Genomic DNA, 26,316 nt, shown 5'->3' with positions numbered 1-26,316 from the left:
TTTTTAGGGTTCAGTATTATATTGTCCATGAATCAAGGTACTCAATGTCTTCCTTTCTAATCTTCATCATTTTATCCTTGTCTTATTTTTCTGACCAGAGCATGATCTGATGTTTGGGGAAATGTTTAGTTTTCAACATTAAATATGATATTATCTAAAAGATTTTTATGCTTGCCTTTCATCTGGTTGAGAAAACTTCCTTCTAGTCTTACTTTAGAGAACATCTTTATTACGAATGAGTGCTGAAATTTATCACATTTTTCTATTGAAATAATCAAGTCATGTTGTTTCTTTTATTCTGATGATCAGTTTTTTGAGTTAAAGGAAAAAACTAGGATCAGAATGTATCTCAGTGATAGAGCATTACGTGCATGAGGCCCTGAGTCCAATCCCCTACTCCACAAAAAGAAAAAGAGAGAAAGTAAAAAATAAAGAAAAGAAAAAAAAAAAGAAAAAAGAAAAACAAATCTGTATACCTGGCAGAAGCACCATTAGGTAGTGTCAATATTATTTTTTGTAGTAAATTTTCTTGTTGAATTAACCTTTTTCATTATTATGAAATATAGTTATTTTTATAACGTTCATTGTTTTCAAGTTTGTCTTGTTTGATAGTAAGTTTTATGATTAGCATATTCCTGATATATTTTCCTTTTTATGATTTTACTTCTTAGACTCTCTGTGTCTGTATAACTTTAAAATTAAATTACTGAAATGACATGGAAATTTTTTTTTTTTATAATTAGCACCTTACTGGGTTTTAAAATCATTCATGTCATGTGTGCTTTTTTACTTGAGGATTGAGTCTATATTTATTTTAGCTAATATTTGTCATTGTCAGCTTTAAAAGTCTACCATCTTATAATTTTATTTTTATTAGTTCATTCTGTTTTATTCTCTCCCTTTTTCCTAAACTGCCTTTGTAAGTATTGATTGACTGTTTTGTATTTACTTTTAAGTTAACTTATCAGCAAAAGCTCTCTATTATTATTGTAGTTGGTCTAAAATTTGTAATACTTCTGTTTAACTTAACAAAGATGATCATTATGTAATATTATGCTACTTCACATTGAGTGCTGAAAACCTACAATGGTATATTCCTGTTTCTTCAATAGTCATCCTTTTGGCTATCTATACATTATTATTTCTATACATTATAAAGCCATGATTCACAGTTACTTTAATTTAACTGGTCTATACTTACTTAAAGAAATTTTGTAAACTACAAGAATACTATTTTTAGTTATCCACATGTAAAGAAATTCTGGAGCTTTAAGTTTCTTTTTCTAGACATATGCTTTCTATCTAGAATAATTTTCTTTCAAGTTGAATAACTTTCTATCATGCAGTGCAAGCCTATTGGTGACAAAACATTTCATTTTAGACATTTTTTTTTCTACCTCCTCTCTTCTCCTTCTAAGTCTTTTATTACAATATTTTACACTACTTGGCATTGTCCCACAGGTCACTGAGGTTTGCTTTGTTAGTTGGCTTTTGATTTTGGCAGTTATTTCATCTTTATGCTTTAGTTTGGACAGTTCCTATGGCAATGTCTTCAAGTTCACAGATCTTTTCTTCTACAGTTCTTAATTTACTGTTAAATCTAATAATTGAAAGTTCATTTTGGCTTTATGTTTTAATCTATGGGATATTCACATATTTTATTATGTATATGTTTTATTTCTCTTTTTAAGCACTTAGTCCTTTAAATATCTTCTCGTTCCTTAAATACTTAAATACACTTATGAATTCATGTTTTAATTTTTTTGAATGTCTTATTAAGTTTCATTTCAATGTTGGTCTCAATTGACTGATTTTTCTCTTGATTTTAGGTCACAGGAATGTCTTGTGATTTTAAGTGTGAGACATCATAACTATCAGTTGTCACTTGCCTGGATTTTACTATAGCTCTTTTTGCCTCTTTTTATAAAAAAAAATGTTTTTTTATTAGTTCATAATATTTGTAGAAATTGATGAGTTTTGGAGTGACTTTTTCATACTCTTTATAGTTCTGATAGATCTTGAGTTTTGTTTGGTGGCAATTAGTTAATTTCAGGCCGACTTTAATCTATGTGAGGCTCAATTTCTAAAACACATTTGGTACAGATCTGCAGGAGCCCTCACGCTGGTGTTGATTTATCTTTACTGAGGTGATGTGCTTTTCTGGTTTCTCCACCTGACAACTTATGTGTTCAGTGAAGTCCTTCCACTCTACATGGTCAGAACTCTGGTACTTCAAACCCATTATAGCACCAGTAGTTGCTGAGCTCGTAGCACCATAGAAAGTGTTAGTAGTTCCTCTTTCCAGGCCTCTTAGGACCTTGCCCTCTGCAAGTACAGTGTGGCATTCACCCAGAGAGCCAAGAACTTTTAATCATATTTCTCATACTCTTTGTTCTGCATGACTTTCCCCCTCCAATGCTCACTTCTGCAAATTTCAGTCATTTCACCATAACAATTTCCCAACTCACGATCTCTGTCTCTTTCAACTCAGTGAGACTGTCATTTTCTGCTTGGGCTTTGCTTAAGTTGAAAATTTTTAAATTTTATTGAATAATATTTTTAAACTATTGAAGTGAGATGTCTCTTGTCATTAAAATTCACTGACAGAATTGTAGAATGTGGCCCCAATTTTCCCCATGGAAAAGAAAATAAATCTAGTGAGTGATACTGAATATCTCCTCAAAACAAAGAATAAATTTGTTGTATATACAAGTTTTTATTCTTGTTGTTTGTTCAGTAAATATTTTGTACAATAAAAAAATAACAATGCAAGTCTGGAACCATGTATCACAGAAAGGTATGAATACATGAAATTTATAAGGAGAAATGTTGCAAATTCATGTTGCAATAATCTTGATTCATAGTTGGAGAAAGCATTGATATAAACCAGACCATTTTAAAGAAAGAGGTAAAGTCTTTACTGGTTAATGAAATGCATCTGCAAATGACATGGATAATATTTACTAGGGAACAGTCAAAAATTCCCTTTAATAGTTGAAGCATTTCTTTTTCTAGTCAATGCAAACACATGCATGTGAAAATTCTATGAAGAAGGAGAGGCCACAAGACAAAAACAGAGAGAAATCTACCAAGTGATATCAATGATCATGAACTAAAAAAAAAAAAAAAAAAGTTCCAATGTTAAGAGATGAAATGCTATGACTTTTAATAGCACCTTGTATGTACACCACTCAAAGCTAGAGTCTAGGCACAGAGAAATGGAAAACTTCATTCCATAATCTTATTTTTAGGAATCATCTTTGGAGAGTTTCTAAAGTTGATTCAGAACTGTATCATATACATGATGCAGAAAAGTGAATTCATGTGGGCTTGCTTTTGATGAAGAGGATTTTAAATCAGTGTTTTAATCACCAGAACCATTAACTGATGGATTTGCAGTGCTCTAGAACATTTGCCTAGAAAACACATTATATTGCTTCTGGAGACTGTAAAACACTTGTATTGAGTCCTGGAAGCTCTTCCTCAATGTGAATCTTGAAGAATCTGACTTCATTTTTCAACATCAATATCTATGTTTAGTTCTTTACAATTCATTACCTACTTAAATTTTGAAACTTTAAAATTGATATTTATGGTAAAGAATAGAAATATGAAATCTACATATCCTTAAAACCTTGAAGTTTTCTTTTTTCATTTTGAAGCCAAGGCAACAGACAATCTTACATCTAGCAATAGTAACTACTAATATTTTAAGTTTAACTAAATATTTGACACATGAAAGTCTCTGGAAAAACACATTAGATGGAGTAGCATATTCACTGTTCAAAGAATTTTGGCCTTAATTTTCTTAATTTGGGTCCAATAAGAATAACTGCTGATTTTGGAAATATTACTTTAAAAAGCCAAAAGTTAAGTGTTGATATTGAGATAAAAACGTAATTCTGAATGATTCCAAAATCTGGGCATTATATAGTGCTGTATTCAGAAGGATTCTGAAGTACACATTCTAAACAAATGATATTTCATATGAGCTACTCAGGAATCAGAATATTGAAAAAGGAACAGATTTCCTAAACTTATCTCCATTTGTTAAGCATATTTCTATAATGCCAAAATGTGAAAAATTTGATGGTAAGATTCTTTATAGGTTTCAGTGCCCGGAAGTACCACATGGCCATTATCAACTGGAGATGGTAAGCCTGGAAAATCAAATATCATCTTGAGAATATTAAAAAAGACTCATCCAAAAAAAATCCCCCTTTATTTTAAAAGAAAAAAAAGCATTAAAATGAAATCATGCATGACTTCAGAATGTATTCAGATTTCTCTGTAGTGTTTAACAATAGGGAATTTTATCAGATTACATTTTCAATAAAACGAGTTTGAATGAGTTTGATGTGATTTCTGTTTCAATCATAAGGGTGACCTACACAGGTGTTTTATTTTTTTTTTTCCTATCATTTTATTTCTGCTCTCTCCATCTGTATTTTAACTGGTTAATATGTTGGTGAATTTGAGGAAAATAAAATCAGTTTGACCTTTAATGTAAAGTCAATTTTTGTATGATCAAAACAGTACAATTTTCGATACTAGAAAGAATGTGGGTTTTAAGATTCAAAAGCACGTGCCATTCTCAGCAACCTGGGAGGAATGATAATGTGACTACTGCTTGAATGATAATTTTATCTGCATAACTGGCTTCTATCCTCTTGCCTCCACTGTATATTAAGACTTCTGCCCAGAGATATATGTTTAGCCAAGCTGTTTTAATATAACATATTAAACTTTAAAATGATTCAAGGACAAACACTGGACTTCAGCTCACTGTAGGATGCCACATTTTCTTGCATCATTTCTCTCCTTTTTCAGCAGTTATTTTACCACTAAACCAGGAAAGAAAGAATTATGCAGGAAAATTGCTATCAGCTGCTACCCCTGCTGGATTACACAACCCAGAGCATAATAGCTTCCCCAGTGAAGCCTCTGACAGCTTGGGCCAAGCCATTAACCACTGCTAACACCTAAGGGAGGAAATGGAATAGCGCACAGTGAAGCATTCTGGAAGATTCTTATGTGGATAAAATTTATTTAAAATGCAGATGCTGAGGACCCATTCTCAGAAATTCTTACTTCAGTGGATTCAGGGTAAAATCCAAGAATGTGCATTTTTTCCAAATTCAGATTATTCTATCTCAATTTTTACATGACTTTTTCACTTGGTGTTTCTAAGGGTAAATAGCGGTATGGATACAAATTATAATTAAAATGCTTGAAACTAGAAGTGTCAAGATGAACCTGATCTATGAGTCTCAAATATAATAAGTACATGGTTTTGAAAAGTTTTAATTCATAAATGATAATTGTAGATATTTATGGAGTAAAATATGACATTATGATATATGTATAGCACTTCATTTAAAAATTAGTAAACTTAATAAATGCCAAATCAGAGCTGCAAGATTCTCTCATTGTATTCTCTTTGTGTAGGGTGAGATATGTTTTGAACCCTTCCAGGAATTGCTTGACATTGTGAATCTCTCGTTATACATTGACTCACTCAAATTCAGTGATATCTATTATATATTTGTTGAACAAATAGACACCATTATATTTACTTTACATGTACTTTAATATCGAATATCCAAAACCTTTCTGAATTAGATATTCTAAAATCCTTAGGTGTTGACTCTTTCATAAAGGAATAGTAAAATTTCAATGAATACTGAAGGGCTTTCCCCTACATTGATAAAGATGTAGGGTTATTGAAGACAAAGATGAGGCATTGTGAAATCATACAGTCATGAAGATCATTCTAAAAGTATAACCAAGAAAGATATGTTTTAGAGATAGGGAAGAATAGAGGTTAAATAATGTTGCATTATTAAAAGGGTGAATTTGTGGTATTGAACATTCATGTGGACATGCTCAGTAGATAAGTTGAGGATGCATATGATTGAAGTGTTAAAGAGATTCTGGTACTTGAAATCAGAAAGCAATTCATATTCCAAAGATTCATAAAGAAATTAGAGTATAATCTCAGGAGAGAAAGCAGAAACATGGAAGGCAGAGGGAGATGAAGGAGTATTATGTTCTACATTTTATCCTTGTAGCAAATTATCCCTTTCTTCTAATCCCAGTCATAGTCCATTTCTTCTTTAAAGAATTTTCTCATTTATATCTGAGGATAGAGACTTAAATCAAGGTGCAAATGGCACAGTGAACCACAGATGGAAGGGCAGAAAAGACAATGAGGGAATAGAATGTCAACTAATTGAATTTTGCTTAATTATTTTCTCTTATCTTCTGGGTCAGAATTTCACTGAGATCAGTAATCATTCGTTTACCTAGACATCCCTTTGTCCATTCAATAAGGATTAATGAAAAATCTTACCATAGCAACTTCTGTATGATGACACACATAACAGGCATTAGTATCCAATGCAGAGACAAAAGTCTCTGCGTCTTATATTCACATCTTACATAAGGACAACATATTCAGTGAAATCGATAAACAACATGCTGGATAGGATGTGTGTTAGAAGATTTTCCTTGTGTGTTGGAAAGGAAGAATGAATTTGATGCCTTTCCTAATGAAACAGTTTATGTATCAACTTCATATGTGCAAATGCAAAATTCTGGGGGAGATTATAGAACCTAAGCGAAGTGATGATTTCAGACACACTTTACCTTCTTCAAATCAAAATCAGTTATTTAGAGAACAGTATTCCCTGCATACTTACTTTTCCTATCCTTAACAATCTTCATAATATTTAAAGAGTTTAGTATCTTGTACGCAGTGATTTTTTTAAAGCAAACTTACTCTTTTGCCCAGTTATCTTTTATATCAAGTACATTAATGAATATGAATTTATCAGCTCCAAGGCAAAATAAATTCATCTGTCACTCTCAGCTTCTTAAATATTTAGAGGCATCTATTTAAGCAATGGATATATGGTAGAAAAGTCAATCTCCTAATAATGAGAGCTTTCTGAAGTGTGGGTCTTTAATACTGTTAGGTTATTTTCTGGAACTTTCATAAAAAATTCCAATAAAGGCCTTGATATTTATTAGTTTATTTTTCCCTTATGTTGCTTTTGCTTAAAAGTGCATTTTTTATATTTATATATAAATACAAAAAGTTAAATATCCTTTCCCAATCTATTGATATTTATAAAACCTTTAAAACTTCCATTTAAACAAAACGGAAATTGGTCCTTGGCATAGCTTCAGTCTCATGGGTTAGTTAATGCCAGTATTTCTCAATAAAATGAAGATAATATTAGTCTTCATTTCTCATTCCTCAGTACCAAGAATGAGATAAATCTGTCTTTCCCCTGAGCATTAAGGGATCTGTAAAAGGTGCATGGAGCATTTTGAGTAAGAGGCCCTCTAATTAGGTACAGGGAAAATCTCCAAAGTCTCAAGGCCTGGGAGTGTGATTGAATCTAACATGGAACTTGGACTCTGTGATACTTGTATCCCCCTCTGGCACCAAAAAGAATCACTATTTCACAATGAATTTGTGGTGATATTATATTATATTATGTTGTGTTAAACTATGCTGTGCTAAGCTGTGCTATATTCACTCTGAGGTATGAGAACTTTTGCTGGATTTCTCTTTCTTCTAAAAATCCTGTGCTCTTTTTCACTGGTAACCTTGACCACTTGATTTTTTCCTCGTCTCCGATAAAGGTGTTTAGGAGGAAAAACCTCCTTCCATACACTTTCTTTTTCTCTTGTCCTTGAGCTTTAATAAAACTTTTATCTTAGAGTCCATATTCTCTTGCTCTTTGAGGTAATTTGTGTTAGGGTAGCAGAAAATACTGTAGAAAATATTGTGAACTTGGTTATTATTCTTAGCTTCCCACTGAGAAATCTTGAGAAAGTCACTTTGTCTTTCAGAAACCCTGCTCATCATATACAAAACAGAACTAAAAATACTTTGTCCTACCTCTGTAAACCCTAAGTAAATTTAATTGGATTTGCTTATGGCATTCATTTCCTAGGGATACCATAACCTAGTACCACGATCTGGGACCCATAATATACAGAAGCCTATCATTTCAGAACTGGGGAGGCCAAAAATCAGAAATCAAGGTGTTGGCAGAGTTGCTTTTCTCCATAGACTTACTGTAGTAGAGACTCTGTTCTTTATCTTTCCAGCCTATGTTGGCTGGAAGCATTTCTTGGCACATGATCACATTATGCCAAATTATGTCTCAGAAATCAACTTGCCTATTCTTTTTCTCTACGTTAAATCCTACTTTGCATCACTCTATTAAAGACACATACTGAACTTAGGGCCTATCAGGTAATACACAATAATTCCATATCTTAAGATTATTAACTTTACCTATGTATACCCCTTTCCAAGTGAGATCACATTTACAGTTTCTATGGATTAGGATGTGGACCTGTCCTATTGGGGGTGACTATATATTTTACTACACTAATATTCCACCAACAACCATTATATATACATAAATGGCATTAACAAGTATGAAGATAAAGATAGTAAGCTTCTTTCGCAGACTATTCCAGTACCTTCACATGGTCTAAAAATTATTTCATATTAACAATTTGAAAACAGTAAATCTAACTTCTTAAAAAAACCTTAGGACTTCTGTAAGTTTTATTAGTCTCTTGATGAAAACTAAGTTTTATAAAGGGAAAAGGAGAGATCACCATTTGTATACTTCCTTTCCCAAATGACAAATGTACCAATATTTATAGAACTCTAAGACTGGATGGGTATAATGCAGAAAGAGCCCATAGAGTGTTTTTCTATTAAAAAAATACAATTCATTCTATGAATGATTGTAGATTATTGACTAAATATTATGTGTGGTGTTCATCTAATCCAAAAATATCCACAAGGATATTTTTTGTTCTTCAAGTCAAAGGGACTTTCATCAATATTTTATGGTTCGGTATATTTTATTATTAATTGTGATGATATCTGACAATGAATGAGCACTCAAATAAGTGTTGAGATTGTTGACACCATGTGGCATGATGGACAGTCTAGGGAGGAAAGAAAAAGGAAAACAGTGATATATAAGTCAATAGTCTAATGAAATGGTTCAGAATATCCAGCTGTTTGTGGCAGATTTAATATGTCAGTGCACTCTCAATGAATTATGTAGGAAGTTATAATGGCACTGGAGAAGACTGGCTTCACAAAGACTTAATTTTTATTAATTCAATACTAAGTGAATGTTTCCAGTCAGACTCAGTGTTTGGAGTAAAGAGATGTGAATCAAGTGCAGATGCTATGATATGTGCTTCATATCCCTAAATATTGAATACTATATATAAATGTTTTTAATATAGTCAAAGCTCATGACTTTGGTATTTCCCTTGCTTTTCTTGAATTTATAAATAAACAAGAGACACAACACAATGACTAGAATGCAATTAAACCTCTTGTCCACACCTACAACCATGCTGCCATTTTCCCCTTTGTTTAGACCTTCATACATACCATTCTCAGTTCATTTGACCTGACCTAGAAAATTTGAATTGAATTTGCAAGTCGAATGTCAGGAGACATTTCTCAAAAAGGTACAATATCTACTGATCATCTCTTCATCTACTTACTTTGTCGTAAATGTTTGTCAGTCAAGGGCCTTCATTAATTCTGACTCCTTTTTCATTTTGCTTGCGTTTGAAAGGACAACAAAAAGTCATAGCCCCATGATTGTAAATGAATAGAACTTAGACCAAAGTAAAATTTCTATATTGGGGGCAATAACAAATGGACTACACTGAAACAATAAAATGTTTGGATTTTCCTCCTTTACTTTATCTAAAAATATTGAAAACATGAAAAAATATAAAATACTTAAATAATAGAAGTACAAATAATGGACATAGTTTGTGTAAAAATGCAGAGAACCAGGCATGGTGGTGTATGCCTATAATCCCAGTGGGGGCGAGGGGTGTGCTGAGGCAAAAGGATCGACAAGTTCAAAGCCAATCTCAGCAACTTAGAAAGACCCTAAGCAACTTATCAATACCTTATCTCATAATAAACAATATAAAAGACCAGGGATGTAACTCAGTTGTTAAGTGCACCTGGGTTCAATCCCTGGTACCAAAAAAAAAAAAAAAAAAAAAAAGGAAAAAATGCAGAGAAAATAATGAAAAGGAAGAAAGGAAGAAAGGAAGTTAAGACTGTGGGAAAAGGTATGCAAATAAAAGCATAATTCAGAGATCAACAGTTTATTTCTTTAAACAGATCTTTCAATTTTTCATGGAATTAATTACTGATAACAACATTGTCTTAATCCACTTGGGCTACTATAACAAAATATTCAGACTTGCTGGCTAACACAACATAAATTTATTTCTCACAGACTGGAGGTCCAAGGTCAAGGTGTCAGCTCGGGTAAGTTTAATCCTGAGGCCTCTTTTCTTGACTTGAAGGCAGCAATCATCTTGCTGGGCGTACACACGATCACTTCTTTGTGTGCCCACAGAAAGAGAAAAAAGGAGAGTGCCTACTCTTTAGTGTCTCTCCTTATAGGGAAAATAATCCTATAGGACCAGGTCTTATACCCTTATGAGCTCATTTAACCTTCATCACTTCCTCTGTGACCCCATCTCCAAATATAGCCACACTGACAGAGCTTCAGTATAGGGATCTGAGGGAGACCGTCTTTGAGGAGTTCATAGCAAATACTGTCTTAATTACTTACATAAAAAATGTATACGGATACTACTGTTGCATGAAAGAATGTTCTTTAATTTCCAGTTCTAAATGGTTAAGTTCTGAATATCAATAATCAAAGAAAAAGCTTCTCCAATAATAAGAGTTAATCATTCAGTACGTATTACCCACCCTGAATAAAGGACTAAGGCATCCAATTTCAGCCAGGAAAAGAGAATTCTGGTGTGCACTTCTTTTATATGGTGGTATTTCCAATATTTTAGAACAAGTTTCTTCCTCTCTGAGTCGCCTCTACTTGCATTTATGCATCTTCAGTTTATTGCTCTCAATAATGCCAATATAGTTATGCCCAAAGAAAGGCTTATGCACTACCAATATGTCTCTTAAATTTCCATATACCACCCTAGGCTATATATGCTTTCCAGTAGCCAGAAATTGAACTCCCTCTCTGATTTATTTTGAAACATATATATAATCTCCTATATTATTTAAGTATCATAACAAGAAATGAACATGAGCTGCACAAAACAGGGCTTATCATTACTTAGTCATTTATTTACTTAGAAAATATTTGCTGAATACTCATTATACATCTTAAATTGGTTTATTTGTTACTTGGAATTTTCCTAGTTTATTTCTGCATCTCCATTATCTATTATATTTCTCTTATTACATGATTCCTGTGAAATAGTGTCTTGATGAAAGTATAAACGTTTTTATAATATCATACAAGTAATGTATCCAGAGAAATCAGAGACAACTTGTGAGGAATATTATTCACGAAAAAAGTTAACTTTAAGTATAGACAAAAAGTATACGTAAATATTCATAATTTGAATTATGGACAAGGAGAGGGAGAGGAATATTCAGGCAGAAGCAAAAACAAATATCAAAGCCCTGAGAAGCAAAGATGTTTGACGCACCAAAGGCCACGGTGACTGAAACAAATAGTCAAAGGAGGGTGGCAGGACATGCAGAGGGAATTAGGCAGGGACTAGACTGTGCAGGGGATGTTGAGAGAACCATAAATCTCTAATCTGAAATATAGAAATTCTAGTGGTCCTCTTTCTCAGATGTGCATGTGCACATGTGTGTGTATATGTAGGAAACCTTAGTCCTGCAAGAGGTATGCCTCAGTCCTATAATACAAATAGTAAAATTCTAAATATGCACTGTATGTTTATATGTCTGTCTGTATTTTTATAGATATATGTATATATTTATCTCTATCTAGACAGAGAAAGATGAAGTGGCATTCCATTTCTATTGATCAAATATTCTCAGAATGATATGTTTATTGTTTTGTTTTTATTTTGTAACAAAAATTTTAATAAGATTTGATAGGTGGATAGGTAGATGGATGAATGGATGGATAGGTAGACAAATACTCCCTGCTGTTTCATTCCTTATTTTTAAACATTTCTTAGTTCTAATGTATCAGTTGGGAATTCAGTTTCTTGAAACTAACTCATTTCAAATAAAAGTGGGTTAAACAATGAGCCAAACCTTTCAAGAATCTATGCTGTGGATTCTATTTTGGTTCTGTGCTAGGTGTTGTATTAAGGTAAGGTTAGCATAAGGTTAGTCTTCAAGGCTTTTATCTTGATGAGATAATACACACATCTTGTGAAATATTATTTATTTGTTTTCATAATTTCAAAAGACCACTCACTGCCTTAACATTTCATAACTTCTAGAAAGTTCTAACAAATTGTTTGGAAAGGAAAAATTATAAAAACTAAGATTAAACTGAATATTTTTTTATTAATAGTCTGTTCTCAGTATTTGAAGGAAAACTTATGCATAACATGACTATACTATACAAACTTACTCATATGTGTACTTGAAAATAGTTATTGCCTTTCTGATTCCTTCTTTACTACTTTTTTTTTCTTTTTTGCTTTATACTTTGTTTACTCAGCCAAAGAGAAAGGAACTCTACCATTACTTTAGTAATATTATCATATGACATGTGTTGGGTGCAATATGTCTACTTAAAATCTCCATCAAGTGTTTAATGACGTCTGACTTCCTTCAGCAGTCAGTTATAAACAATAAGTGTATAAAGAATGAAGCATGATTCTAAAAATCAAATCATTCCTTCTTCTCGGTGTAATGCTTATAAATAAAGCACTCCAAGTGTATAAGAGAACAGGAAAACCCTTAACTGGAAGAAATCATGGGGAATATCAATATTTGAACATTCATCTCAGCGAACCAGGTGGTATGGTTAAGATATGTAGTATGTCCATTTGGATATTGGTCCATCTTACAGAATGCTTATTAAAAGCTGAAGTCAGAAACCTGTGTTACACATTCAGTTTTTCTTTAGTTTCTCTTATATATGCATAAAATTTAATTTTATCTATTTCTTAATATGGGCATATAGAGCTATAAATTTCCTTCTAAGCACAGCTTTAGCTGCATCCCATATATTTTGGTTTGTTGTATCATCATTCATATTTCTCCTGTCATATTTTCTGTTTTTGCGTTCTTCTTTGACCCACTGGTTAGTAAAGACGGCAATTAAGACCATGAGTATGAGTTTCATATATTTGAGAGTGTTCCAGTTTCGTTCATATTATTGGTTTTTAATTTCATTTAATGGAAAACATACATGGAATGGTTGGAGAACAAACTTTGTGTCATTTCCATCATTTTACATTAATTTGTATTTGATATAGTCTATACTAAAGAATATTTCAAGTGTACTTAAGAAAATACTCATTCTTTTTTTGGCAGGAATGTTTTATAGGTATGTGTATAGTGTAGGTGGTTTTCCTATTGTTCAAGTGTTCTATCCTCTTGTTGATTTCTAACTCATTGTTTTCAACATTATTGAAGGAGAGATTTTGAAATATTTAATTATGACCTTTGAATTGCTATTTCTGATATGCTCAACAATACATTAGATACATATTATTTTATATATTTCTTTGGAAATATTAAAATAAAAAGAAAAAAATTTCATTTATGCTGTATTTTAAACTATATAATTTTCTTTATTGATGCTTTCAGTTTATAATGTGTATTTGAATTACCATTTGGAATAATTTGCCTTCAGGCTGAAGAAAACATTCTTTAATAAATACTGATATAAATTGTTAGTTTTCTGTTGTCTGGGAATGCCTCTATCACACACACACACATTGAAGGATAACTTTGCTAGATATAAATCTTGGATAACAATTTTCGGTTTTTTGTTCAGCATTTTGAACATGTTATTTCACTTCTTTCTGGCCTCCACTGATTCTATAAAAATTTAGCTCTTAATCATATTTGGTTACCTTTGGAAGTGACTGACTTTACCCTTGCTTTCAAGATTTTTTTTATCATCTTTGGCTCTCAGTATTTTTACTATGAAGTGTCTATTGCTTTGAATAAACATTTCTTCATCTGCTACTTTCCGCTAAAAACATTTCCAGGAACTTTAAATGTGTTTTCCTTTATGATATTGGTCATTTGCATTGAGAAGCATCTCTGTGATCTCCTCATACTATCATACTGAAATGAAATTCTCCGATAAGATACATTGTGTAAGTAAGAGAAAGTCTTAGAAGATTACTGAAATTAAGAGTAGTGAACAAAAATATTACATTTTGTATACCAGAAGCAGTGCACTGAAAATACACTTTTAAAGGTAGTTAATTTTAAGAAGGTTTACTATAGCAACAAAATATATATAGCATCTAATAATAAATCTATAAAAATATGAATAATCTCTTTTAACTAATATAAAAGTTTATTGATAGATAAACCTTGATCATATCTTGATATAGAAGACTAATGGTCATAAAGTTGTCAATCCTTTCAAAATTTGTTTATATTTGAATACATTTTTTCCCAGAGGTTTATAGGAATTTTCATGGAACTCGATAATCTGATTCTATATTTATAAGAGAACAGCAAATAGAGAAGAATAGCTCATATGCTCTTATAAATTTTTTTAGTTTGTTTTCATTAGTTATACATGACAGTAGAATGCATTGGTGGATTTTGATAAATCATACATAATGGAGTATATTTCTCATTTTTCTGATTGTACATATTGTAGGATCACATCAGTCATGCAGTCATATATGTACAATGAGGTAATAATGTCTGCTTCACTCTATTATATTCCCCACCCCCACACCCCTTCCCCTCCCTTCACTCCAAAACTTTTAAAGAAGACATGGTTGGGGAAAATGCCTTGGCAAATATCAAGATTTTTGTAAAGTTCTCACTCATAAAAAGGATGCTATTGATGCATAGTTAGAAAAGCAGACTACTGGAACTGAATAGAGATTCCATGAAAGGATGAAGATGCAGAAAAATTTACTTGTGAGAGACAGCATTAAGGATCAGTGGATAAAGGATAAGTTATTCCATAATTAACCTTAGGAAAATAAATTAGAAGTATGGAAAAAATAAATTCCATATAATGACTTAAATCAGAAAGGTAGCATTATGAAACCAATTTTATATAATTAGCAATCTTTAAAATAAGTTGTAAAAACACTAGTGATGAAAGAGATTGATAAAATTTACTCTATTAAAATTAAAATTGTAATGAAATGAAAAATCAGTATAAGCATAACCCACAACACAGTAGACAAAAAGGCAATGTTGCTTACAGTTGGCAGGTGAAGCTTAACAAAATAACTAATTGACTTCCTTTATCCATGCAATAATTTCCTGTGTGAAAAGGAAAGCAATGTATGCAAATTCCAGCATTAATACAAAAAAATGTGAGTATGTGTTTAGTGTTAGACCCACCAATGCTTTTCTAAGTGATAAAGGAGATGGTTTTTTTCTTGCAACAAGCAAAATTCCTACAGCAGATTCTAAATTACCATCCTAGAATACTTTAAAGAGAGAATATGCAAAGATAATTCTCATATAAATAATGTCAGCCACGAAAGACAAAAGCCTCATTGTAATTTTATTAATTGCATCTTGAGGAACAATTCCCAGCTTCTGTTTTGAACTATGGTGTATGAAATCACCCACAAATGTTCCCTGCACTAATTAACTGTACTCAAACTTGTCACATACTTTCTGAAAATATAACACAACTATATATTCTGTATGTTTTGAGATAATGTTCCCTGCTTTTAGCTTACTGGTATTTCCTTCTAGGTCATGGAAATAAAGATTACTGGATCATTTGGTATATCACTGCTTAACTCCATTAGAAACCTCTTTTTGCTCAGCAAATTACTATATAATGAGGCACAACCAGAGGAAATTTATAAAAAATTGTTAACTCAGAGTGCTTTTTCTGTTTGACTCCTTACTAGTAAGATATCGTAGGCCTGTTTTTATCATAAAGCAAAATGACATCTAATTATACATCTATTCTGAGGAACGACTCATTTTTTGGGAAATTATAATATAGTACTATATGGTAAGATTAACATATTTACTTAAATTTATTTAATGGAATATGTATCTACCTATTTGGGTATTTTGGAAACCAGCAGGACACTGATATTCAGAAATTGGACACCAGTGGTTTGGAATGCTTTAATGCACAATGATGAGTTTGATCAATCTTCTCAAGTCTGAAAATTTGTCAATATTTGAAAAAAAATCAACTGAAATAAGAATTACACAAATAATCCTATACACAGTAGTCATAAGTTTATTTGCTTTTGACCATGAAAATAGTACAAGATAATTAGTGGGCATATGTATTTCATTAATCAGAATTTGAAAATAGATTAACAATATGTATGATGTGATCACTCATGAGAGGGTAATAAATAACCAAAAGTTTGAGGTGACTGAATTTTAAAATCATATGGTTAACATGGAACCAATCACTTCTTGGTAACCAGTTTCATGTCAAACTGTAGTTATCTTTTAGTATTGCTCAGTATCTCCACATAACTAATTGATACATGCAGCAATTGACACATAGAATACCTGCTCTTAAGACTTCTCACTTGTTCTTACTTGTAGTACAACTACAAACAAAGTTAGTCTAAACAATTTTTATGTATGTGGCACATCTCCTCCAGTTAGCAGTAAATGAGCCTTTTGCTATTTCTTAGTATAAATACTGAAAAGTGAGATAGTCTCTTCTTTTAGGTACCTAAGGGAGTCAACCAAGTACTTCAATTTGCATGCTGCATTTTAATCCTGTCTACCTTTTAATACAGAGTTTCTCTAGCTAATCTTTCAAATATGGTGCAGTTCTATCCAAATTTGTTGAGTGTATTATGAAGCTAAATGAGAGAAAACTAAGCTTATATATATATGTAAACTTGGGAAAATGTATGTCTTCCAAAAGAAACCTTAAACTTGAAGATTATTTTTATAAATTAAATATTTTGCAATTATTTGGTGCTGGTAAAGTTTCATTCGGTCATTATTGGGCTCCATGCATTCAACCTATTATTGTTTGGTTATTTAGGCTTATGCCAAATGAAAATGTGGGAAGTACAAAGGTAAAGAGAGCTTGAGAGGTCCACTGGAGATGGGATTGTCTTAAGGTTTGCAGGGAATTTATGAACTAGAAAAATAAGTGCTATTTGGACAGCCATTTTGAAACAATGCAAATTATTATAATTTTCCCTCTTTCCAGATAATTCCCTCAGCATTTTGGCAAAGCATAATGGATTCAACCGCCAGAAACAAGAAGTCTATCTTTTACCAATCATAATCAGTGACAGTGGGAATCCTCCACTGAGCAGTACCAGCACCCTAACGATCCGGGTCTGTGGCTGCAGCAATGATGGCGTTGTCCAGTCTTGTAATGTTGAAGCTTATGTCCTTCCGATTGGACTCAGTATGGGCGCCTTAATTGCCATATTAGCATGCATCATTTTGCTGCTAGGTACGTATTTCCTTCATAGCCTCATGGTCAACATTTTTCTGGTTCATGAATGACTGAAAACAAGGACAGAAAACTGTGTCCTGGCCAGCATCAGCATTCTTTGGCAAAAGAAGTATTTCCTTTTCCACACTGTGAAGTCACTAAGAGGAAGTCAGGATAATGTTACGATAGTACAGATCCAGTTGAAGAGGACTTTCAGTGCCTTTTTCAATTCCATCATCAGTGAATGATGGGCATTGCATAAAAATAGCATATGGTGGTGAATGTGGGGATAGGCCTTTTAGTGTTTACAAGTATCTATTATATAAGATCTCCAGATCTTCTGATGCACACCACTTACTGTAAACAGGGTATTCTCTTAGATGCCCACAATACTATTGTATATAAGCAAGGTGTAAATTGGGTTACTGAGTTCATCAGATCCCAAAGTTTAATGAGATAAAAAGAAACTAATCTAGATAAAAAAATGTTGTCTTCAAAAAGACTGATAAAACATAAAAAGTTATATCTAATGCTGCCCTTAAAGAATAAAACACCTTAAAGATGGTGTCATTTCCTATCATCCTTACTCAGTACTCTGGATTTAAGCCTAACTTACTTCTCTGGCATATGTTACTCTAGTAGCCCAAGTTTGATAGGGGTACCTGGCTGTGTGTCCCTATCCATTACTTCACCATCCTACACCTTTCCAGGTTTAGGAGTTTCAGCTTTCAACAAGATAAGAAATTGCGCATGCATATTTGACATTCACTCTGAAATTTTTTTTTTAAATTGGAGAGGATCTTAAAGAATTGTTAAAGCAGAAAATAAACAAAATGGGAGGTAGCTAGTCTTTTTTTTTTTTTTTAACAGTAGAGAGACATGGTACCAAAGGATATTAAATAATTTACCCAAGTTAGCCCTCTGCATTTTTATTTTGTAACGTTAGAGCTGAAAACCGTATTAAATGTACCCTTCACCTTCACTAGCTAAGAGCCTATTCATTTAACCCAGCATCATCAGCCTTTAATAAATAGGAATAATCCGGAATAACATTTACTCAAAATTCAGTGCCCATTCTTCAGAAAGGTGTTCAGCTTAGTTTCCCAATAAAGGTGATTAAAGCCATAAGCTCATAAATGCCCCTTCTCTTAACATATATGGTGTACTGATTGTAAAATTATATGCTTCTTTGGTTAATTGTTATTTGATATTTTTCCTACAGTCATTGTGGTGCTGTTCGTAACTCTGAGGCGACATAAAAACGAGCCGTTAATTATCAAAGACGATGAAGACGTTCGAGAAAACATCATCCGCTATGACGACGAAGGAGGCGGGGAGGAGGACACAGAGGCTTTTGACATTGCAACTTTACAAAACCCAGATGGAATTAATGGATTTTTACCCCGTAAGGATATTAAACCAGATTTGCAGTTCATGCCAAGGCAAGGGCTTGCTCCAGTTCCAAATGGTGTTGATGTCGATGAATTTATAAATGTAAGGCTGCATGAGGCAGATAATGACCCTACGGCCCCACCATATGACTCCATTCAGATTTATGGCTATGAAGGCCGAGGGTCTGTGGCTGGCTCCCTCAGCTCCTTGGAGTCTACCACATCAGACTCAGACCAGAATTTTGACTACCTCAGTGACTGGGGTCCCCGCTTTAAGAGACTGGGAGAACTCTACTCTGTTGGTGAAAGTGACAAAGAAACTTGACAGTGGATTATAAAAAAAAAAAAAAAAAAAAAAAAAAAATTCAGTGGAACTGAGCATTCTGTAATATTCTAGGGTCACTCCCCTTAGATACAAACCAATGTGGCTATTGTTTTAGAGGCAAGTTTAGCACCGATCATCTATAAACTCAACCACATTTTAATGTTGAACCAAAAAAAAAATAATAAAAATAAAAAAGTATATGTTAGGAGGTTATAAATTTGTGGAGTGTGAATTAAGTATGTGGAGTGTCTAGAAGTCTTTGGATATTTGATATTTACCTGACCACCACAAAGATTGGGATCCTAGCTAATCCTTAGAGAAATGGTTTAAAAAGAGGAAAAAATCAAAATTAAAAGGTGCTTTCTTAGAAAAACGGACCTGCAAGGAATCTGCTGCTGATATGTGTCTTCTTCAAGGATTTTTATGAATGCAAATGGTTTTTTCCCCTTCACCAATAAGGATCCCGCCACAAATGATAAAGCAATACTTGGTCTGCTGTACATTATGACTTTCTGGAGTTTCGGGAGGCCTCCTAGATTATACGGTACGGTGACCACACATTGTACATAATTGTTGGCCCCACTCACCAGAGACTGAATAGCATCTTTAAATATTGTGTCGAGCCTTAAAATATTCACATGTTCGTAATCCATTCCAGGGTGGGGATTGCCAACTCAGTGGTGGGAGGAGAGAAATCCCATTCAAACAGCTTGTTTCTAGAAGCAGGATTCCTCCTTCCCTCCACCTCATCTTCTTCCACAAGGACACAAAGATAAACTGTATCCCATAGTGGACTAATTAAGAGACAGATGGTTTTATTGCTAGCGCGTGAATTTATTTGTTTAATCCTCAAAATAAATATTTTATTGATGTCCATTAATGCTTTTATTTATTAAGGTTGGTAATCTATAGATTAAGGGACTATATGGGAAAAGAAACCTAAATTATATCCATTAATAAGACTTTAGATTGTTTTATATAAATATATATACAATGAATGTTTAATACATGTACATTTTGATGAGAAGTATGGCAGGCAATATTATCAAAAGGAGAGCTAATAGTCTCTTTAGAGTAGAAAGTGTTATTGTGACTGGTGATGGCAGGAACAGCATTTTCCCAGAGAAACTTACAGACTGTTTTCTATTTTGTTCATAATCCTAGTATTTGGTGTTTTTACTACAAGCACAAACATCTGAAAGTATATTGATTCCTGTGAATATTTAAACTCTAGACTTTTAGATACCTACCTAATGCCCTGCCCAATAAACATGCTTCAAGTTGCCCCCCACTATTTTAGAACAGAAACCAATTTGTACATAATTTTACTGCTTCTGTTTTTAGCACTTCTGTCCCTGATCACAGTGATCCACAGAATGTCTTAGGCTACAGAAAAAAAGAGCAGCACTAGAAGATGTGAGCATTTTTAATTTGTAATGCAAACCTGCCATTTAGGAGTAGAAAATGTATGATAAAACTCAAGTATTACATGCAGATCATTTTAATTTTCTACTTTGCTTTAATGCAATATTGTTTATTTACTCCATGTATTGTATTCAGAGAAACTCCTGTATTGTTTCCTACTTTGTGAAATATATTTTTATAAATACCTTTGTTGTCATCATTTTTTTCCAGCCCAATGAAGACCTAATATTAACAAAATTATCAACTAACATCCTAAAGGGTTCCACCAAATCATTCCAAGGATTACTTTTATTTATAAGAGACTTCATTATAAAGAACTAGGGAAGAGAAATGACTTGCTAACTGCTGTATATCAGCAGAAACATGAAAGGAAAATGAAATACCTAAAAGCTAGTCCAAATGTGCATTTGGGTGCTTCTGGAAACAGGAGATGAGACAGAGTTAGGAGTGAAAGGTAAAAGAAAGGGAGGTAGTACTGAGAGGAAAAGATTTCAGACAAGATGGGTGGTCTAAAACTTATAAAAATGAAGGTATCAGAGAACCGGATTTGACAAGAGAGCCTTAGATATAGATTTGGCAAAATCTCTGTCAGCACATTAAGAGAATTCTGGAAAGAAAGACAGTCAACTAGAGCAAGATATCGCAAACATAGTGAAACTCTGGTCACCTGCCATCTCACTCATGGACTTGGGGTTGCATGGGGAAAGCATGGATTTGGCTTGAAAACTGAAGGCACCAACTTCTAGTAGCTTACCTCCATTGTGACAGAAGCAAAATGCTTGAGTATTATAATAAGAATTTAGTATCCAGCGATTTAATTGACTCCATATTGAGGCCCCTGTGTCTGTGAATAATTCATCTTATAACTTATCCTGGGTGCTATTGAACAATTTTTCCTAAGGTCAAAATGATGATTCAAAGTGACTTTTATAATCACCAGCTTAGCACAGTGTCTAAAACAAGTATTTGATGAATATAAGTTATTATCTGCAGTTGTAGTAATAATCAATAACAATATTCTAACTATCATACATTCCAAACCAAGGTGAAATTATTTATTTGTATTTATCTCTTGTATATCAGACTCATTTCTAATTCATTTATGGCAAAGTGCCATAGATTCAACAAACATATTGAACACAAAAATAACACTACTTTTCTTTGGGAAAATTAAATCTACATACTGTATGTTAGGAATCAATAGGTTATCTTCACATGGTGGTTTTGTAGGAAGGAGATAATGTCTGGTATAACAGTTGTCCCAAACTTGCCTCAAAACTTAACTTTATTTAGGAAGAGAGAATGAAAACATGGACACCTTACTAAATTTTTGCCACCACCATCTTAGTATTTTGTGCATAAATGCCAATTCTAAGTTTTGTAATATGGGATGAAATGAGTAATACTGTGATACTGTGTTCATAATTGGACTGTACTATAGGAACTATGCTTTCAGAATTTCTGAATTTACATGAAGATCCAAGGCACATGCATACACACACAATTTGACTGAAGTCTCTACTTTAGCAATAGGCTTAGCAGGACTTCTTCAACCAAAAGAATCAATAGAGTTTTTCAACCTTTTTTTTTTTTTCAGGATTTAAGCACTCCATGCTCAACTTACTAAGTAACACACTTTCAAATTTTATTGAAGTGATTCTTTTTATATTTGTGCATAGTCTTCTGTTCCATCAACATCGATATATACGTAACATGTACATATGTGGTTATTTTACAAATACCAGTCCACAGATATTTTAATGTGTCTGTGGATCTTTATGTGTCACAAACTTTAGTCTTTTCCCATCCTTTGAAACTTATCTCTGCCTGAGGGTTTAATGACTAATGGAAAAGAACTGTTATTAGGAGTCAAGTGAGACAAGATTGTCTCCCTCTGTCTGCCTCACAATTCAAGGTTCCTCTGTGGAGAGAGATGCATCCCTGGATAATTGGACACCTCATGGGATGAACTTGGCCTCCAAGAGATAAAAATATCTCTTAAAGGTCCATATGTATATCTTACAGAGTATTAGGAATCCATTCCTTATAATAATTTTTATGAGCACCATTATTACAGTAGTTTAAAATAGTTTATAATAAGAGGGTGATTAAAACGTGCTATAAATTAAATTCATGTGTGACCCTTGCCTCAGAGAATTGTGATTTCTAGGCTATGAACTTTACAGTGAAAATGTTTTGGAAGAAAAATGTATAGGTAAGTGTATGTGTACATAAAAGAAAAAAAAAAAAACTTAGATTCACTGGCATCACTAGTGAAGCAAGAATGCTTAGAAATCGACAAATGTGTCTTTGGGAGAGTTCACTTAATCATATGCTTAAAGTAAGACAAGACTCTGCAGGAGACTTAGAAATCTCCTAGGAGCAGCCGGATTCCACACTGAGACTCAACAGAGTGCTGGGCAATGCTGTATTTTGGAGAAGGAAAAGCGGGTGCTGAGAGCTAAGTAGCCAATTACTCTTTATAGCCACATAAGGACTGGAGGCAAGTAGTCCCTTCCAACGAGTTGTGTTATGCGATCACTGGCTTTGCAGGGAATCTCACGAATGTATAACCTTCTGATTGCCTTTTTGATTGAAAGTTCCATCTGAGATCAAGGCAGTGCAACCAGTAATAAGATTTCAAAAAATCCCATCACTGGCACTGTCGGAAAGGTTGAGCATGACTGAAATCCCATCATTGTCAGTCAAAAAGATAAGGTAACAGCGGGCATCACTATAAAAGCTGTATAAATGCACAATTTAAACATGAATATCAACATTGGAAAGAATATGCATGCATGCTCATCTGTTTATATATACTCACACACAAATATATATACACACATACAATTAAGTTAGTGGTGATAATTTATATTCATTGCATTTCTCATTCGCATACGCTACCAAAACCTGGAGTGGGGGCTCTTTGTTTTGCTCAAGCTAAGTTTGAATTTGAAAGCAATTTGACTGAGGATAAAGGGTTTTAAATGTGAGTTTTTTATTTGTGAACAAAATAATTGCTCATAATGCCTGGGATTAGAATTAATGCATTATATCATGAACCTGGATTTAGATATTTTGTAACATTGTATTTTTGTGGAGAAAATAATTGTAGAATATGTTTTATAGGAAATACTTTCCAGTATGTTTTTAAATTTTTTTTTCAATTGCAATAGCTCTGTTGCTCTAAATTATTTCTTTGAAATGTTACTTAGTGGCAGTGTTGATTATGTTTGACATTATAGTTATTGCTCTTTATAAAATTGTAGGAGATGATGTTGTCATTATCATTAAAGTAGATATTTATTTTTTATCTTTTTATCCTATAGTCAATATACTACTGTGAATTAAACAATATATATTATCTACATTTACAATATTCAAGTCCTTGTAATATGGACACAGTCCTGGTATTATAGGGAGCATGCAATTAACTCCTGCCCTTGCTCCCCTGATGAACAAACTAAGGGATAAGAATTTTGTCTACTACAGTTTTTCAGCTTCTACCAGTGCAGGGATTAGGCTACATATTGTGAACAAATAAAATGCAATGATATTTCCAAACTTATTTTTCTTACTTATGAATCAATCACATCTAAACTAATTGTTGAAATATACCTTTCCTATAATTAAATAGTAGTCAAATTTGGGGTTAAACTTAGGTTGATCTGACATTAAAGTCTCTTTACTCTCAACTAAACAATCCTATCTGTGATTATAATGTGAGGCTTAAAATGATAAGAAATAGAAAACACATTGTATTTTGTGCTATGGAAGTAGTGAGTAGTAATTAAGTGACTCCAAATGGCAAGACTTAATGAAGGCATTATGGAGATGTTTTTCAAAGATTGGAAAGCAACAGGAACAAAAGAAGCCTCAGCTTTTCCAAAAACTGAGGGTAATTTTAAGAAGCACCACATGTAAGGACTAAAGACACATGTTTAGACAGTTGGAAAGATTGAGATATTGATGTTTAAGGAATGCTTTCAGATTGCTTAAATCATGGTTTCTTTTGTGGGTGAGATATGATGCTCAGAGACTTCTTAAGGAATGTTCTAGAATTCTACACATCTATTAAGTGAGAGATAGGAGTTGGAGTACGACCCTCTGGGTCATTTCCAGGATTATGAAGTTATGTTTTGATATGCACACCAACTCTCCTTTATTCGTGGAAATTTCCTCTAGATCACAGCAGGAGGCATTTGCTGGAGGTATTGGTGCCTGTGGGCACTCTTCTTCCAACTTGTGTTACCTGTCACCATCTGGTTCACACCTTGAATGCAAGTATTATCTCTGACAGATACCTCTACTAATAGATAATAGATATCTCTATTATTATTCACAGATTACAGAAGAGGGTTGCTAGGAGGAATAACACAGGATGCTGCCTGAAGACAAAGACTATGGAAAACAGTGACATCCATGAACTCAGAGGCCAGAACTACAAAAGGAAATGAGAGGTCACAAAAGGCAAATTTTAATCCTTCAGATTTCTTCTGTATGTGCCAGGGTATGAAGGGCCATTCTGACTCCGTATAAACATGAGGAAGATTTTAACAACCATCGTCTAAGATTAAACATGCAATTTACAAATCGTTGATTGAGCTGACTTCTCCTTTCTAATGAATGCTTGCCTTGGGCTTCAACTTTATTTGATGGTTTTCTAGGTTTTCCTTAATTCAACCTCTAGATTTGGAGAGCTATTACCTATTTGTCAAGTTTGTTCAATATGTAAGTGGATGGTGTAGGCTCAATGTTGGACCTATAAGTAACAGTGTTGCAAATAAACTTTTTAAAAATCCCCTACTAAAACATGTATTTTCTACAAAGTGTGTTCAAGATACTATGGTTGTGAAAGACAAAAGATATACTCAACATTCTTCTCTTGCCTCTCAATAACATGGGTTATAATTGGAAAATTATAGAGTTAAGTAAAGGATAAACCATTAGACTTGGCTATACTATAAAAGTGGTGAGCAGACAGTGATTTGAAATCACAGAGAAAATATATCAAAGGCTACTAAGGCAAAATACCCTGCTAGATGCAATGCTGGAAAGAATCTTGGAGAGAGCAGATTGTCAGACTGGGAGTACCAGAGAGTAAGGCCAGGCTAGGTTCCAGGTATCTGAAAAATGTACAGAAATATCAAAGTGGGAAATTTCTCAATGAACTTGCTTGTCAATATCTAAAATGCTACATACAACAAACTTCCAGAACCTTATTTATTTAACAAAAATGTACTGAGGATATTCTGCTAGTCTAGATGTTAAGAATAAAGCAGTGAATAAGATATGTCCCTATGAAGCTTTGGTGGTGTGGGGAAAAAAATAGATGGGTATATTTAAGAAAAAAAATTGGTATGATATAACAATATAGATGCATAAGAAACTAAATGTTTTGCATATCTTAGTGATATTTGAGTTGCTGGTTTTTACACTAATAGCAAACAACAGCAAAAAGTTTGTAAAAGTTTGTTTTAGTTGTTCTCCTGTACTAAACCAGCGACATACACAAAAAATGAGAATGAGGTCTATTTCATAGTGGATGAGGGAGAAAGCACACAATAAGACTTGGAGAGCTGAGCAGAGAGTATATTATGCAGGTCGTGGTCGACCAGGATTAGAAGCTCAGATTCACTTTATGTGAAAGAGGAAGCAATTGAAAGGGTCTAAAATCTGGGGAATGACATGATCTGACTTGTAGTTTTGAAATGATCATTCTGGTTCCTGTATTGAA

The 26,316-nt window shown here is 33.2% G+C and overlaps 1 protein-coding gene across 1 annotated transcript in view; it reads left to right on the top strand.

Annotated features, from left to right (window-relative positions):
- The window catches only part of LOC124966048 (cadherin-8-like), a 154,199-nt gene extending 134,995 nt beyond the window's left edge, over window positions 1–19,204 (top strand). Inside the window, 2 exon segments of the mRNA XM_047527154.1 lie at window positions 17,205–17,456; window positions 18,661–19,204. Of these exon segments, the coding sequence (XP_047383110.1) occupies window positions 17,205–17,456; window positions 18,661–19,154 (746 nt within the window). The 3' untranslated portion in view covers window positions 19,155–19,204.
- Window positions 19,205–26,316: the final 7,112 nt, after the last annotated feature.

This window comes from Sciurus carolinensis, chromosome 16 (assembly GCF_902686445.1).
Source record: "Sciurus carolinensis chromosome 16, mSciCar1.2, whole genome shotgun sequence".
NCBI classification, from domain to species: Eukaryota; Metazoa; Chordata; class Mammalia; order Rodentia; family Sciuridae; genus Sciurus; species Sciurus carolinensis.
The sequence above is the reverse complement of the archived record's forward strand: the minus strand, read 5'-3'. Positions and strand labels throughout refer to the sequence as shown.